Source organism: Hemitrygon akajei, chromosome 5 (assembly GCF_048418815.1).
Source record: "Hemitrygon akajei chromosome 5, sHemAka1.3, whole genome shotgun sequence".
NCBI lineage: Eukaryota > Metazoa > Chordata > Chondrichthyes > Myliobatiformes > Dasyatidae > Hemitrygon > Hemitrygon akajei.
The window spans coordinates 171979029-171996553 of NC_133128.1; the positions used below are offsets into that span (position 1 = coordinate 171979029).

A 17525-nucleotide genomic window follows, 5' to 3' on the forward strand; every position below is an offset into this window, starting at 1 on the left:
GACCAAGGAGCCCATTATTCACTTCAGGAGGAGGAAACCAGAGGTCTCTGAGCCAGTTCTCATCAAGGGATCAGAAGTGGAGAGGGCCAGCAATTTAAAATTCTTTGGTGTTATCATTTCAGAGCAATGTGTCAGACCCCACTTGGAGTACTGTGCTCAGTTCTGGTCGCCACACTACAGGAAGGATGTGGAAGCCATAGAAAGGGTGCAGAGGAGATTTACAAGGATGTTGCCTGGATTGGAGAGCATGCCTTATGAGAATAGGTTGAGTGAACGTGGCCTTTTCTCCTCGGGAGCGACGGAGGATGAGAGATGACCTGATTGAGGTGTTTAAGATGATGAGAGGCATTGATCGTGTGGATAGTCAGAGGCTTTTTCTCAGGACTGAAATAGCTAGCACAAGAGGGCACAGTTTTAAGGTGTGGGGGAGTAGGTACAGAGGAGCTGTCAGGGGTAAGTTTTTTTACTCAGAGAGTGGTGAGTGCGTGGAATGGGCTGCCGGCAATGGTGGTAGAGGTGGATAAGATAGTCTTTTAAGAGACTTCTGGATAGGTATATTGTGGTGAACTACATATACCAGAGTGGTTTGCTCCCAACAGACCCCTGCTGACTGCTCCTGTGGCTCCTCCCACAAACCCCTGTATAAAGGCGAATGAGGCCTGAGGCCGGCCCTCATTCTCCAGGATGTTGTGTTGTTCATTCTTCCAGTCAATAAAAGCCGATATCTCACTTCTACGTCTCAGAGTGAGTTATTGATGGTGCATCATATATGGAGCTTAGAAAAATAGAGGGCTATGGGTAAGCCTAGTAATTTCTAAGGTAGGGACATGTTCCACACAACTGTGGGCCGAAGGACCTGTATTGTGCTGTAGGTTTTCTATGTTTCTATGATTTTACGTATTTCTATCCAGTCAGCCCTCAGTCTCTGATGCTCCAGAGAAAACAATCTAATTTTGTCCTATCTCTCCTAATTAGTGAATACCCTCTACTTCAGACAACATACTGGTGAACCTCTTCTGCACCCTCTCCAAGCCTCCACAATCTTCCTGTGACGCAGCTACCAGATCAGCACACTCAACTACAAACGTGGCCTAGGCAAAGTTTTATACTGCTGAAACATGATTTTGTGATTTTTATACATCCAGCAATGACTTATGGGCAGGTGGCCAGGCCTCAGAGGGAACGGGGAGGGGTTAGAAGAAAAAGAGTGGCACTTTTCGCTATGATGGATAAGGTTAAGAAGAGGTCTAATCATGAGGTTCAATGAAACACAAAATGCTGGAGGAACTCAGCAGCATCCATGGAAAGGAATAAATGGTTCACATTTCAGGATGCGACCCTTCAACAGGACTCAACATGAAGCCAGAATAAGAAGGTGGGGGTGGAGAAGACGTACAAGTTAGAAGGTGATAGGTGAAGCCTTGTGAGGGGGAAGGTAGGTGATTGGGGGATGAAGTGTGAAGTTGGGGGGGGGGTGAAAGACGGAAAAGGTCAAGAGCTGGAGAAGGAGGAATCTGATGGGAAGGTGAGTGGACCATAGGAAGGAGGAGGGGCACCAGGAGGAAATGACAGGCAGACGAGGAGAAGAGAAGGGGTAAGAGGTGAGTCAAAATTGGGAATGGAAAAAGAGAGGAGAGGAATGGGGGAGAAATTACCAGAATTTAGAGAAATTGATGTTTATTCCATCAGGTTGGAGGCTCCCCAGCTGGAATACGAGTTTTTGCTCCTTCAGGCCAAGTGTGGCCTCATCGTGGCAGTAGAGGAGGTTGTGGCCCAGTATGTCGGAGTGGGATTGGGCAGTGGAATTTAAATACTTGGCCTCTGGGAAATTCTGCCTGTGCAATGGAGTGAAGCTGCTTGACAAAGTGGTTCTCCAATCTACGTCAGGTTTTACCGAGGAGACAGCACTGGGAGCACTGGGTACCACAGACAAGCTGACAGACTCGCAGGTGAAGTATTGCCTCACCTGGAAGGACTGTTTTGGGCCCTGAATGCTGGTGAGGGAGAAGGTGACTAGGCAGTTGTAGCACTTCCGATTGCAGGGATCACTGCCAGGTGGGAGATCAGTGGGGAGGGACAAATGGACAAGGAAATCACAGAGAGAGAGATCTCTGCAAAAAGTGGGGAATGGGTGGAGGTAAAGGTGTGTTTGGTGGTAGGATCCCATTGAAGATGGAAGAAATTGTGGAGAATGAGTTGTTTGATGTGGAAGCTCCAGAGGTGATAAGTAAACCCACCTCCCCATGAGTCTCTGCAGGTTCAATAAAGTCAATAGGGGAAATTTTTACCAACTAATGAATGAATTGCCAGGGAATGAAAATCAGAAGATTTACATTTCATTTCATACTAAAAGAATGAGGAGCTCAAGAGAATTTTTCTTGATGCAGGAAACTAACAAGCCATCCTACCATAGACATCAAAGTGCAGTCAATTCAGTAATTTGTTAAAAAGCAAATGGACAAACATTTGAAAAAAAACATTCAGAAAAGATACAGTATGGCACAAAATAAACAGCTCTTCCAAAGATAATGGACCAAACAAAAGTATATTTCTATTGCTGAAGCTGAATACATGTTTACTGGGTATGATTTTTCTATGATCATTCATGAATGGGTAAAACTAAAAGTAGTTTTGTATGGTTACACTGAAACTCATACTGTACCTCATGTACACAATTGAATAACTCCCAGTCATAAATTGTCATCTGGTAGGCTAAGTCCTTAGAACTCATCAACTCAAAGGTTGCCATTGTTCCCACAGATGGACCTTCCTGATCTGGCAGTGGCATCTGGAAAGGACCAAACCAAATAAAAATTATCAATAGATATACAATCGAACCTGCATTTCAAATCTGCTGGAAAGATGCACTTGTGTTTTTCCAAATTCCTCAGGACAGGGTTTATGAATTAAAAAAAGGTATTTTAGAGGATAGTCATTAAAAAATGATCCTTGACGAGAAAGAATTTTCAACAGAAGTCAGGGATGACAGTGCCCTTATATACAGTATCTTGATGCCTAAATATTTGGTCTGACATACTTAAAACTATGAGTAACATCTGTGCAGATTCTTTATAAGCCCCCTTACTGCTTCACAGGAAGATATTGCACCGATGGGCCAATTGGCACAATGCTTACCAATGTTCCCTATTAACATAATGGGCCACCTTCTGCTCTTCAACATTTCCCAGCAAAATTAATTTTCCTCCAATTTACTGATATAGAAAGCTCTTGACCACCATCATAGATCGATTCTTGACCATCAGACTAAATGAGCCAGAGCAACTCACGTGATTTGAAGAATTCCCTTCATTTCACCAAAGTGTCAGAAAATCAGCATGTCTGGAAAAAGCTGTAAATAATTACTTCTGACTCTTAACTTTCTCTTTCCTGTTGCAACCTTGTGTAATTAATTTGAGAAATCTGGAAATCCGTGATCCACATGTGTAGCAGCTTAATTTCTATTTCAGGGATTCTAAAGCCACCAATTAAGCAGAAATCATCTCCCAAATCACACAAAATGCTGGAGGAACTCATCAGGCCAGACAGCATCTATGGAAAAAGGTACAGTCGATATTTGGGCCAAAACACTTTGGTAGGACCTTTTTTTCTATAGATGCTGCCTGGCCTGCTGAGTTCCTCCAGCATTTTGCGTGTGTTGCTTGTATTCCCAGCATCTGCAGATTTTCTCTTGTTTATGATCTCCCAAAACCATCCAACTTAATTATCCACTGTTACCATCTTATATTTAAGCTTACCCATTTTTTTTACAAATTAGTTTTCACCTCAAGAATGTGTCCCATGCATTTGTGTCAATAACTCCATGTTCAACTAACTCCTATTTAAATAAGTTGTGTTCAGTGTTCCAATGAAAGGTTATCAAACTGAAACATTAACTCAGTTTCTTTCTTCATGACAGCTTGACCTATGGTATATTTTCAACACCTGCTTTGTTTCTGATTTCTATTATCTGACATATTTTGCTTTTTCCACACACTGCTATATTTCTATTTATCCTTTGATTAAGTTCCATCTATGTTTTGTTAAATTGTGATCAAGTAAAAAGGAGAGTCAGATTCAGCCACAGCAGTAGTTTGCAAATCTGGAGACCTCATTTCCATTTCCAACTGCATTACGTAGATTCAGAAGACTGGGCATTCCTTGAAAGGTATTATTACCATTTTCAAATTAAATTCTATTGGTTGAGACTTGAAACTTGTTTTCATCTGTCTATAGACCTAGGGAATTCAGTCTCCAGTTAAGAATTAATCCCTCCTATGGCTCAAGTAATTGTTTTTTGAATTCTCTGCCATGGTTGCTCAATTGTCCAGTACAAATATCTCTAATGCTAGTTTAGAAGATCTTTATATGCCAGGGGAATCAAGAATCAATAAAATAGGATTGAATTGGGATCAATAAAATTTGACACTGTGGGCCAACAGGGCTGTTTCTGTGCTTGACGACTGTGTGAACTCTATTTCAACTAGCACTTCCAGAGAGACCACCAGCTGAAAAGAACACACACCAACAGGTTTTGGCAGTTTGTAAGTGGGGAACATGGAGTTCAGGTTTCAGTACAGCTGAAATGAAACTCTCCCCAATTTTCTATTTCTGCTGTTTTGAAATGCCTGATGATCACATGGAAATAGTTGTCGAGGCCTCTGACAGTAAGAGCTTCCAAAAGGAAGATGATTAGATGTCATGTTATGGTGATCAAAGGTGCAATATAAGAGGCAATAGCAGCATGGATAGAACATTGGCAAGGAAATGGGAAACAGTAAGACTGACTGGAAGTGCTTAGTGTTTCATAAGGGTCAGCTCAGGGCAGCACTTTTCCTAATATACCCTTACAAGCTCAACTTTCACACTGCTGATCACGCACAACTTGGGTGTGTGGTGACCTGTGAGGAGGAAAGTAATAGATTTGAAGGAGAAATGGAGAAACTGGTGGAAAGGGAGGATAAATGGCAACTGAAATTTAATGGTTACAAATGTGGAGAGTTACAACTTGGTAGGAAGAAAGAGAAGCAATTTGGAGAACAGAACCAGAACCTTGAACACCTTTGCTGAGTAAAATGAGCTTCAGGCACAGAGGCCTAGAGCTTAATTTGACCTACGAGTCTGCAAATGGTTGGTGTGACTGTATGAATCGTGTGGGGAGGAGAGGGTGGATACTCGGCCTGGTCTGGCCCTTTACTGTTTCTGTATATTAAAAAATCAGTTTGGTGCAGATGATCTTCTCCTCAGGACTTTCCTCCATTTTCCCAACAACTTTAACAGTTCTCCCAAAACTCCTTTACATTGATTTTATGTTCAGTGTTTGATCTTTCTCCTGTCTTTTTTGTTGTTGTTTTCTCTTGGAAGTTAACAAATTGCTGCCTCACTTCAAATCTGGAAAAACACAGTTCAGACTAATGAACCAGAAGATCAAATCCTCAGCCTTCAGAAGTTATTATTCAGTATGTTTAAAGGTGTGGATGTAAATAAAAGACTAATCTCCAATTATTTCTGCATGGGGACTCTAGAGTTTAAGGTATGTAATTTAGGGATCATGGAAACCCTAATACTACACAGTATTCAACTTAGCCTCATATTATCTCAGCTAAGATTGTTATTTGTCACCTAATATCATTAGCTGACAGGAAGTTGATAAACAAACTGTAATCTACACTGAAATCCTAGTATGAAAAGATTAAATAAGTAACCTGTCTGACTAAATTCCCAGCAGCGCTATCATTCATTTGACATTAGAGAGCTAAATAACAGCAAAGTCGAATCTTACTGATTCACTTAAACTTGTAAAGAGTTTAAGTGAAGTAATTGAAATGTTTATCAGTTTGGGTGATCAGTTGCAAAGGCAAATCTATATATGGTTGATTAATGTCTATTCATAATGTGTACAGTACATTTTAAAAACTAAGGTATATTTCCATTCTACAACAGGGTATAAGAGAGCTTGTACACAATGTGACAAATATGCAAACCTGATTCAGAAGATACATACCAGAGAGTCAAATTGTTCCCTTGGACAAACAAACAAACGTCCATTTACATTGGTTGTCGTGAAAACTGAAACATCATTTGGATTCAATACCATTTTTTCTGAAATAAATGAGGAACAATTAAAGTGAACATCAATGACATTATCTTTTTCTTTCCATGATACAATCTTTTATTTATTTTAGAATATTGAGATATCACTGATTCAAGTGCTCAAGCACACTGGGACCACATCGCAATATGGTACAGTATACCCTTTCTGAACCAGAAAAAGAAGTTAATTGAACAAACAATTCTTCCTATTGAGAAAATGGAAAAGATGAAATCAGATTAATTGGATGAGATATTCATTTGGCATAATGTTCTATTTCCATGATCTTATTTAAGACACAGAAGGAGACCATTTGGCCTGTCTGGTCCATGCCAGCTCTCCGCAGAGCAATCCCATCAGTCTCTTCCCTGAGACCCAACTACTCATTTTCTCTTACATATCCATTCATTCTCCTTCAATTATTTTGGCACTTACCTATGCTAAAGGATAATTTACAATAACCAATTAGACTACCAGATTGAGAGTGACATTGACTAAGCCTTGAAGTTAGGCTACCAACCTGATCGCTTGTCTAAATAACACTGGATCACAGAAAGAAGCTTAAAAAGGCAAAAATAAATTGAAGCAGAATAGTTATTTGCATATACATTTACATTACTATTACTAGTGAAATTTTACTGCAAAATGTGATCTGAACATTAATAACCTATTTTGTAATATTCAGCCTGAATATTGTAATGAACTGCAGTTTGGCTGACTCGTTCAGCTTAATGAGTAGTTTATTGTGACTCCCAACTTCATTTTTAATAAAAACTACAGCAACAACTTTCCATTCCAGTTGATAGAAAGCAAGTGCAAATTAGTATGTTTTAGTCAATGAATTATGGAATTGGGTAAATGAATCACAAAGTCATGTCCATTTAATGTAGCATTTACAGGATTCAGCTAAAGATCAGCTCCAGCAGGATCTAATGATCTGGATCCCTGTAGTCTAGAAAGACACGTTGAAACTTTAATTTTTATGGAAATCTGAATTTACAGTACTGTGCAAAAGTCTTAGGCACCCTAGGTGTTTTTTTAATACAATTTTTGTTTTAGATGATTAATTTTTTTCATTTTCTGCATTAGTGTGGCAGCAAAGTGAGCAAATTTTCGATTTCCAAACATACATTTTCCAAAAAAATTAAATGAAAAAGAGAAATTGTTGTATTTTGTTAAAGAAAGTAATATATTAGATAATGCATCACTTTTCAAATAAAAGCTGGATTACTTTGTAGGTACATAGCCCAGTGCATATTTAAACAAAGATAACAGACAGGAAGCTAATGAGCAATGACACAGAGTTGAATGAACTAAACTGGTTAACTGCAACAGAAAAGGTTTCTAGAAGGACTCAAACTGGGTGAAGGACAACCAAACTAAAAAGGTGAGGGTGTGGCAGATGTGACAGATTAACCTTCAAATCATTAACTCTTACATCATGGCGAGAGCTAGCTCAGCAACAAGATGCAAGGTAGATGGTCCTGCATCAGCAGGGTCACTCCCAAGCAGAAATTTCACAGCAGACAGGAGTTTCAAGATGTGCTGTCCAAGCTCTTCTGAAGAAGCACAAAGAAATAGGCAAGGTTGAAGATCAGAAACACGGTCGCTGGCCGCGGAAACTGAGTGCAGCTGATGAGAGGTACATCAACCAAAATGTTCCTTCTAAATCGGAAGAAGTCCAGCACAGAACTCACAGAAACTACTGGAACCCAAGTCCACCCCTCACCCCTCTACAGTCCAGGGAAATCTTGTCAGAAGTGGTTTTCATGGAAGAGTTGCTGCCAAAAAGCCATTCTTCCAAAGTGGAAACAAAGCCAAGAGACTCACCTACACGCAAAAACACACCAACTGAGGTGCTGAACAACGGCAGCAAGGGCTCTGGACTGATGAGTTAAAACTTGAAATTTCTGATTCAAGCAGGAGGCAGTATGTCTGTAGAAGAGCTGAGTGCCTGCAGCCAGCAGTTCTCTGCGGGCCTGGGGCTGTATTTCTGCAAATGGAGTTGGTGATCTGGTCAGAATTAATGGAATCCTCAGTGCTGAGAAGTACAAGCAGATTCTCATCTATTACACAGTACCATCAGGGAGCCAACTTCATTCTGCAGCAGGACAATGACCCCAAACACACGGCCAAGGACATAAAGAACTACCTTCAGTGAAAAAACAACAAGGAGTTCTACAACAGATGGTATAGCCTCCACGGAACCCTGATCGCAACGTCATCGAGGCTGTCTAGGATTAGCTAGAGAGACAGAAGCAAGCGAGACAGCCAAAGTCAGCAGAAGAACTGTGGCAAGTTCTCCAAGATGCTTGGAGCAACGTACCAGCTGATTTTCTTATAAAACTGCACAACACTGTCCAAGAGAATTGAAAGGGAAAGGGTAATCACGTCAAATATTGATTTAGATTAGATTTAGTTTAGTTTTTTTTCCTGTTTACTACTCCTTATAGTATTTTTTTTGATATTTGGAATATTTTCATTTCATTATTTTTGAAAGCATGTTTGCTTTGCAGAATTTTTTTGCAATGTACTGTACATTTATAATCAAGATACAAATACATATTCTTTCATCAAATTTCCTGATTCTCAATCCAATAGGATTGAAACTATTAAAATAAGAGGCAAAGAGTGGGAATAAAGGGTGCCTTTTCTGGTTGGCTGCCAATGACTAGTGGTATTCCACAGGGGTTGGTGTTGGGGCCACATCTTTTCATGTTATATGTCAATGATTTGGATGACAGATTTGATTGAGTTATCACCGTTTGTGGATGATATGATGACAGGTGGAAGGGCAGGTAGTGTTAAGGAAGCAGGGAGTCTGCTGAAGGACTAAGATTGTGAAAATGAACAAAAATAGAGGCAGATGGAATACAGTGCAGGGAAATGTATGGTCATGCACTTTGGTACAAGAAAGAAAGGTGCAGACTATTTTCTAAGTGGGGAGAAAATTCAAACATCAGAGGTGCAAAGTGCCTTGAGAGTCCTTGCATAGGATTCGCTAAAGGTTAATTTGCAGGTTGGGTCAGTGGTAAGGATGGTAATGCAATGTTAGCAATCATTTCAAGAGGACTAGAATACAAGAGCAAGAATGTAATGTTGAGGCTTCATAAGGCATTGGTCAGACCACACTTGGAATACTGTGAGCAGAGTTGCTAGCACATATTTATCTAAGAAAAGATGTGCTGGCATTGGAGAGTGTCCAGAGGCGGTTCATAAGAATGATTTTGGGAATAAAAGGGTTAATGTATGAATCAGAATCAGAATCACTGGCATGTGATGTGAAATTTGTTAACTTAGTAGCAGCAGTTCAATGCAAAACATAATCTAGTACAGAGAAAAAAATAATAATAAACAAGTAAAGCAATTACATATATTGAGTAGATTAAAAAAGTGTGCAAAGACAAATACTGTATATTAGATAAAAAAGTGAGGTAGTGTCCAAAGATTCAATGTCCATTTAGGAATTGTATGGCAGACGGGAAGAAGCTGTTCCTGAATCACTGAGTGCGTGCCTTCAGGTTTCTGTACCTCCTACCTGACGGTAACAGTGAGAAAAGTATATGTCCTGGGCGCTCCCTCAAGATGTCCTGGGTACTTTTGTAGGCTAGTGCCCAAGATGGAGCTGACTAGATTTACAACCTTCTGCAGTTTCTTTCGGTCCTGTGCAGTAGCTGCCGCCCCCTTCATACTAGAAGTGATGCAGCCTGTCAGAATGCTCTCCACGGTATATCTATAGAAGAGTTTGAGTGTATTTGTTGATATACCAAATCTCTTCGAACTCCTAATGAAGTATAGTCGCTGTCTTGCCTTCTTTATAATTGCAGCAATATGTTGGGACCTGGTTAGACCCTCAGAGGTTGATGGCTTTGGGCCTGTACTTGCTGGAGTTTCGAAAACGAGTGGCATCTCACTGGATCTTATCAAATATAGAAAGGCCGAAATAGAGTGCATGTGGAATAGGATCGTTTCTACAGTGAGTGACTCTAGGACCAAAAGGACACAGACTCAGAATAGAGGGGTGCCCACTTAGAACAGAGATAAGGAGGAATTTCTTTAGTCAGAAGGTGGCGAATTCATTGCCACAGATGACTTTGCAGACCAAATCACTGGGTATATTTAAAGCAGAGCTTGATAGGTTCTTGATTAGTCAGAGCGACAAAGGCTATGGGGAGAAGGCAGAAGAATGGAGCTGAGAGGGATAATAAATCAGCTGTGATAGAATGGCAGAGAAGACTTGATGGGCTGAGTGGCCTGATTCTGCTTCTATGTCTCATGGTATTATGGACTAACTACTATTTGAAATACCTATGTCAATTTAGCTGTATGACAGAAACATTTCCCTCATCTCAGCTAGACCAATATCAATGTTTCTTTACAGTTCAATACCAGTACTATTGATAAAACATTTCATTACGTAGCTTTCATAGAGAAGATCAATTAATCAACGAATAAAACTATTGCCAATCCTGCACTGTGGATTTATTGAGAATGGAAAAGGAAAGACAACATGAATTGAACAAAACAGACAAACACATCATTGGATATCTAAAAATAAAGAAAGTAACTTTGCATGCTCACAAGACAGCAAGAGGCGACTGTATAAAAATGTTGAACCTATACTTGAAAGGAAAAAGTTTTTGTCAAGGTTTTTGAGATGAAGGGCAGTCAAGTGGCATGTGGTCTCTAACTTTGGTCTTTTTAAAACACAAATAGACAGTCGTTTTAAAATAAATTATTTTATTGATACAGTAATTTAGAACAACTGCAATTTCAGGAACCTGCACGAGAGATATAAAAACTTTATAAACTTTGTCTGGTATTGCAAATGAAAAATAATACCTCCAGCTGAGGTCACTTTCACAAGAATGGGGTCTTCCAGTGATCCAAGTTTGTCTATAACTGCAGTGATGACGTCTCTCACAGAAGCTGCTACTTGGACTCGGATTGTGATGTAAGTATGATCAAGGCAGTAAACCTTAAAGAGAACTAGAAATAACATGTACGATTTAACAACTTTGTGAGACTGCACGGAAAATCCCACAACACAGAACTAATTGAGTCTGCAACCCCAAGAACTAAAAGAGAAGACTGTGTGGCAGATGGATTGGCATCTGGCATCAGCCAACAGGAGGTTCACGCCATGGATCAGTGCTCGCCAACCTAGAATGGAACTATCTAATCCTAAGTGGCCCCTTCTTAACCATTTCTAGACTGGCCAGCACTGCTGAAGTCTTCTAAATAACAGACTGCAGGTGTGACGCAGACCAAATCAAGGAGTCTGATGAACAAAACCATCAGTGGGCCTAAATCAAGTTAACAAGCATACCACTGCTTAGCTAATGTACAGGACTGCAAGTTTAATCTGCGATATATGCCTCTGACTTTGCTTCCAATATTATATTGAAAAGACAGTGAAATGTCAGTTGCTACTGCATCACTCTGAATCTTGTTCTACAGGTTAATTATCTGATTCAACCCCATGTCCTTGATTTAAAATGAGTAACTTCTAGATCTTTCTTGCTAGTAACTTTAAATACTTGTGCATTACCGAAGGCCTAAGATTTTTCAAGAGATGAATAGTGCAGACTGTTAACTACATGGGGAGAAAATTCAAACATCAGAGGTGAAAAAGGACTTCGTGCAAGGCTCCCAGAGGTTATTTCACTGGTTAAGTCTGTGATAAAGAAGGCAAATGCAATGTTGCATTTATTTCAAGGGGAATAGAACAAGGAGATAATGCTGAAGCTTTATCAGGCCACACTTGGAGAGTCCAGAGGAGGTTCACAAGGATGATTCTGGGAATGAAGGGGTTAACATACAAGAAGTGTTTTGCAGTTTTGGGCCTGTACTCACTGGAATTTAGAAGCATGCAGGGGAATCTCATTGAAACATACCGAATGTTGAAAGGACTCGGTAAGGTGGATGTGGAGAGGATGTTTCCTGTGGTGGGGGTATCCAGAACTAGAGGGCACAGCCTCAAAAACCAAAGGAGCTGTCTCTTTCCTTCAGATTTTGATGTTGTAGATTTTAAAATAGATTATTTTATCCTGTCAGTTCTAATTTTGAAGTAATAGTTATTCCCCAATCGGTTTTAAAATGCAATCTTTTTCTGAATGGTCTTATCTCTCCAGTAGCTAAGGAACAAAACACTATTTTAGCATCTCTGTAATCATATCCTGGCAAATGCTTCACAAATCAATGAAGGGTGAAAATAAATACAGCATTTTATCGGTGTATTTGATAAAGAAACACTTTGAACTTACTTTCATTCGTACTTCTTATGGGCTGTCTCTTTTGAAGTCTATCTTCACCAAAACTAAACTGTCGTAAAATAACTTTGTGCTGTAATCATACAAAGAATAGTTTTATCCTTTACTGAGATGAAGTTTCAAAGACCTGACAATCAGAAAGCGACATTATGGACTGATGATGATCTAATTTCATTATATATACATATATTAATAAAAGTAGTTAAGCTTTCAAACAAAGTACTCATAATATTAACAAATGCACAATAAGTCTACATTTTGAGGAAAAGGCTTTCATCAAATATTTTTATTCAGTAAAATAAATGTTTTAAATTTAAAAGGTTATAACGGTACCTTTTTCTGTGATGTCTTGCCATTTCCTTCTTCAGAGCTATTTGAGCGAAAGAAGTTCACTGTTAGCTGGTACAACATAATTACAGCCAAGAGGGACACAGATATTAATTAGAGAAAATATGTTATAATGATACGAGTATCATGTCTGTTGCCAAAATTTCATGCTAGTCAATGGCAGAACAAATGATTTCGGCGTCATCACCCCGAAGAGATGAAAGTAACTCAGGAACCCAAACATCCAGCAGTACTGGATAACATCGAGAAATATGCCATCGGCAGCAGGTAATCCAGGAAACCAGTGAGCAGATGAGAAAGTTCCCATGTCAACATACAAGAATTCAACAGAAAAGAGAACAGATCTGACAAATAATAAGAAAAATTAATTCAAGGATGTAACAGAGCAGTGGGCTAATCAGTTATAAAGAAAAATATCTTTGCTGAAAATAAATCAGTAGCCAAAACAATGCGACTAAGAAAATTGCATTAAATTTGTTGGAAAAATTTATTGAAGGAACAGTAGTTATAATGGGTGACTTCAATCTACATATAGATTGGGTGAACCAAATTGGTAAGGGTGCTGGGGAAGAGGATTTCTTGGAATGTATGCGGGATGGTTTTCTGAACCAAAATGTCGAGGAACCAACTAGAGAGCAGGCCATTCTAGATTGGGTATTGAGCAATGAGGAAGGGTTAGTTAGCAATCTTGTCGTGCGAGGCCCCATGGGTAAGAGTGACCATAATATGGTGGAATTCTTCATTAAGATGGAGAATGACATAGTTAATTGAGAAACAAAGGTTCTGAACTTAAAGAAGGGTAACTTTGAAGGTACGAGACGTGAATTAGCTAAGATAGACTGGCAAATGATACTTAAAGGGTTGACGGTGGATATGCAATGGCAAGCATTTAAAGATCGCATGGATGAACTACGACAATTGTTCATCCCAGTTTGGCAAAAGAATAAACCAGGGAAGGTAGTGCACCCGTGGCTGACAAGGGAAATTAGAGATAGTATCAAGTCCAAAGAAGAAACATATAAATTAGCAGAAAAAAGCGGCACACCTGAGGACTGGGAGAAATTCAGAGACCAGCAGAAGAGGACAAAGGGCTTAATTAGGAAAGGGAAAAAAGATTATGAGAGAAAGCTGGCAGGGAACATAAAAACTGACTGTAAAAGCTTTTATAGATACGTGAAAAGAAAAAGATTGGTCAAGACAAATGTAGGTCCTTTACAGTCAGAAACAGGTGAATTGATCATAGGGAACAAAGACATGGCAGACCAATTGAATAACTACTTTGGTTCTGTCTTCACTAAGGAGGACATAAATAATCTTCCGGAAATAGTAAGCGACCGAGGGTCTAGTGAGATGGAGGAACTGAGGGAAATACATGTTAGTAGGGAAGTGGTGTTAGGTAAATTGAAGGGATTAAAGGCAGATAAATCCCTAGGGCCAGATGGTCTGCATCCCAGAGTGCTTAAGGAAGTAGCCCAAGAAACAGTGGATGCATTAGTGATAATTTTTCAAAACTCCTTAGATTCTGGATTAGTTCCTGAGGATTGGACTTTTTAAGTCCACTTTTTAAAAGAGGAGGGAGAGAGAAACTGGGGAATTATAGACCAGTTAGCCTGACATCGGTGGTGGGGAAAATGCTAGAGTCGGTTATCAAAGATGTGATAACAGCACATTTGGAAAGAGGTGAAATCATCGGACAAAGTCAGCATGGATTTGTGAAAGGAAAATCATGTCTGACGAATCTTATAGAATTTTTTGAAGATGTAACTAGTAGAGTGGATAGGGGAGAATCAGTGTTTGTGATATATTTGGATTTTCAAACGGCTTTTGACAAGGTCCCACACAGGAGATTAGTGTGCAAACTTAAAGCACACGGTATTGGGGGGTATGGTATTGATGTGGATAGAGAATTGGTTGGCAAACAGGAAGTAAAGAGTGGGAGTAAACAGGACCTTTTCAGATTGGCAGGCAGTGACTAGTGGGGTACCGCAAGGCTCAGTGCTGGGACCCCAGTTGTTTACAATATATATTAATGATTTAGACGAGGGAATTAAATGCAGCATCTCCAAGTTTGCGGATGACATGAAGCTGGGCGGTGGTGTTATCTGTGAGGAGGCTGCTAAGAGGATGCAGGGTGACTTGGATAGGTTAGGTGAGTGGGCAAATTCATGGCAGATGCAATTTAATGTGGATAAATGTGAGGTTATCCACTTTGGTTGCAAGAACAGGAAAACAGATTATTATCTGAACGGTGGTTGATTAGGAAAAGGGGAGGTGCAACGAGACCTGGGTGTCATTGTACACCAGTCATTGAAAGTGGGCATGCAGGTACAGCAGGCGGTGAAAAAGGCAAATGGTATGTTGGCATTCATAGCAAGAGGATTTGAGTACAGGAGCAGGGAGGTTCTACTGCAGTTGTACAAGGCCTTGGTGAGACCACAGCTGGAGTATTGTGTGCAGTTTTGGTCCCCTAATCTGAGGAAAGACATTCTTGCCATAGAGGGAGTACAAAGAAGGTTCTCCAGATTGATTCCTGGGATGGCAGGACTTTCATATGAAGAAAGACTGGATCGACTAGGCTTATACTCACTGGAATTCAGAAGATTGAGGGGGGATCTTATTGAAACTTATAAAATTCTAAAGGGATTGGACAGGCTAGATGCAGGAAGATTGTTTCCGATGTTGGGGAAGTCCAGAACGAGGGGTCACAGTTTAAGGATAAAGGGGAAGCCTTTTAGGAGCGAGGTGAGGAAAAACTTCTTCACACAGAGAGTGGTGAATCTGTGGAATTCTCTGCCACAGGAAACAGTTGAGGCCGGTTCATTGGCTATATTTAAGAGGGAGTTAGATATGGCCCTTGTGGCTAAGCAGGTACAGGGTTCTGAGTTGGTTGATCAGCCATGATCATACTGAACGGCGGTGCAGGCTCGAAGGGCCAAATGGCCTACTCCTGCACCTATTTTCTATGTTTCTATGTAAGTGGACTTGTCTCTTTATTTCATTTCTCTGTTTCTAAGGTTGAGAGAATGTTCACCAGAAACAAACTCTTTCTTCAATATTTCTGTGTTTCATATTTCTATCTATCCTCTGCAAGAACAGCTATCAATCGGCAGCAAAAGAAAAAAGAATCATTACTTGCTGATATTAATTCAAGGTCCAAACAAATATTAATCTGGATGAAATTATTCTAACCTAACTCTCAAAATTGAATTGAACTGAAGCATTTTAGTGATTAGAAGTTTAATAAATATTGCTCTCGAGCAAAAGCAAAGGCAGTTATATTCATAGACTCTAAACTTCATGCAGAAACTTCGCTCTCTATATGGAAAACAAATAAATCAGTGGATTCCCACATTATTAAAAACCTATTTTTAAAGAAATGGCAGCTCTCAAACTTAACTGGAGATGTTTTTAGATTACTGTTGCGTTATGCTCAATTTTATAAATGACAAAAATTACTTTAATGCCAATGCAATTAAGAATCTTAGGATGTTGTGAGGTCATTGTCCAGTATTTCAGATTAAATGACTGAGCTCAGACAATCAAGATGCCTATATTATAAGCTCTGTACTGGACATGACTGACAGTGCACAGTGAAGCTAGTAAAGCTGCTGATTTAGAGTCCCTGAAACACAGGTCTCATCCTGACCTTGGATCTTGTCTGTGTGGAGTTTGCACATTCTCCCAGTAACCATGGTGATTTCCTCAGGTTTCAGTCCACGTTACACAGATGTGAGGGTTGGTAGATTAATTGGTCACTGTAAATTGCTCTCGGTGTGTAGGTGAGTGCAGAAATTTATTTTGGGGTGGGGTGCAGAGGGGAGTGAAGAGAAAGTGGAGGAAAGTAAAAATGTGATTAATCTATGCTTGGTGTGAAAGAATGGTTGATTGTTGGCACAAACGTGTTGGGACAAAGGGTCGGCTTTTCGTTTCTCTTTCTCTACCTCCACATTTCCAATAAATACAAAATCAGCAAAAGTACACTTCAAGCAAAAGTTTCAATGTGAAATAAGTTTGAGAATTTACCCAGTTCTCCCTGAAAGCCAAAACAGAAGCGACTAACAAGCAAGAAAATGATATGATATGCAAAAAGATTTTCCTTTATTTATTTTTTGAAAGATTCAAGCCAGAATTTAATGGCCATCTCCAATTACTGTCAAATAAAGTGGTAAGGAGCTATGTTCTAGTCCTCCCACAATAGGGATTTCCATGACTACAGTCCAAAGGAATGGTAATCTATTTAAATTAGGATGGTGTGTGCCTCAAGGGCAAATTTGTAGCTGGTGGTGTTCTCATGTGCTCATTGCCCTGGTCCTTCTTGCTGGTAGAGGTTACAAAGCCTTGGAGGTGCTGCTAAAGTAGACTGTAAATGGTATACAAGTCATCACAGTGTGATGTAGTAGAGGAAACAAATTTTCAGAGTGGTGGATGGGATACCAATCAAACAGGCTGTTTGTTTCTGTGTGGAGAACATTCCACCACATTCCTGCCCTCTATCTCGTCGATGATGGCATTCACAATTGGGCTTTTAACTTTCACACTGCCGTGGGTATGTGGCCAGATTTTGCTGTAGCTGTTGTGGAAAGGCCAGCAGCGTTCACAGTAATTATACACAAATCGCACATTAATTGCCGGAATCTGCACCAGTTAGATCACATGCACAATCACAGTGCCAGAATATCTCTCCTACAAATGACACCTTACCATCTGCTCACAATTCAATTACTGTGAGCACAGCCCAGTTACTCTATTTATTTCATTAGATAAAAGTTTGCCAGAAGAAGTTGGGGCTAGAAATTCTAGTGACAAGTCTTCATTAC

At 39.8% G+C, this 17525-nt stretch overlaps 1 protein-coding gene across 7 annotated transcripts in view; it reads right to left on the bottom strand.

Moving 5' to 3' along the window:
• The window catches only part of rapgef4a (Rap guanine nucleotide exchange factor 4a), a 271696-nt gene that overhangs the window by 29719 nt on the left and 224452 nt on the right, over positions 1-17525 (bottom strand). For all 7 annotated transcript variants that reach the window (XM_073047209.1, XM_073047211.1, XM_073047210.1 and 4 more), the window contains 5 exons: positions 12694-12730; positions 12355-12433; positions 10931-11077; positions 6002-6099; positions 2663-2788 (listed from right to left, as the gene is read on the bottom strand). In XM_073047209.1, coding sequence (XP_072903310.1) covers positions 2663-2788; positions 6002-6099; positions 10931-11077; positions 12355-12433; positions 12694-12730 — 487 coding nt within the window. The remainder of the gene's footprint in view (positions 1-2662; positions 2789-6001; positions 6100-10930; positions 11078-12354; positions 12434-12693; positions 12731-17525) is intronic.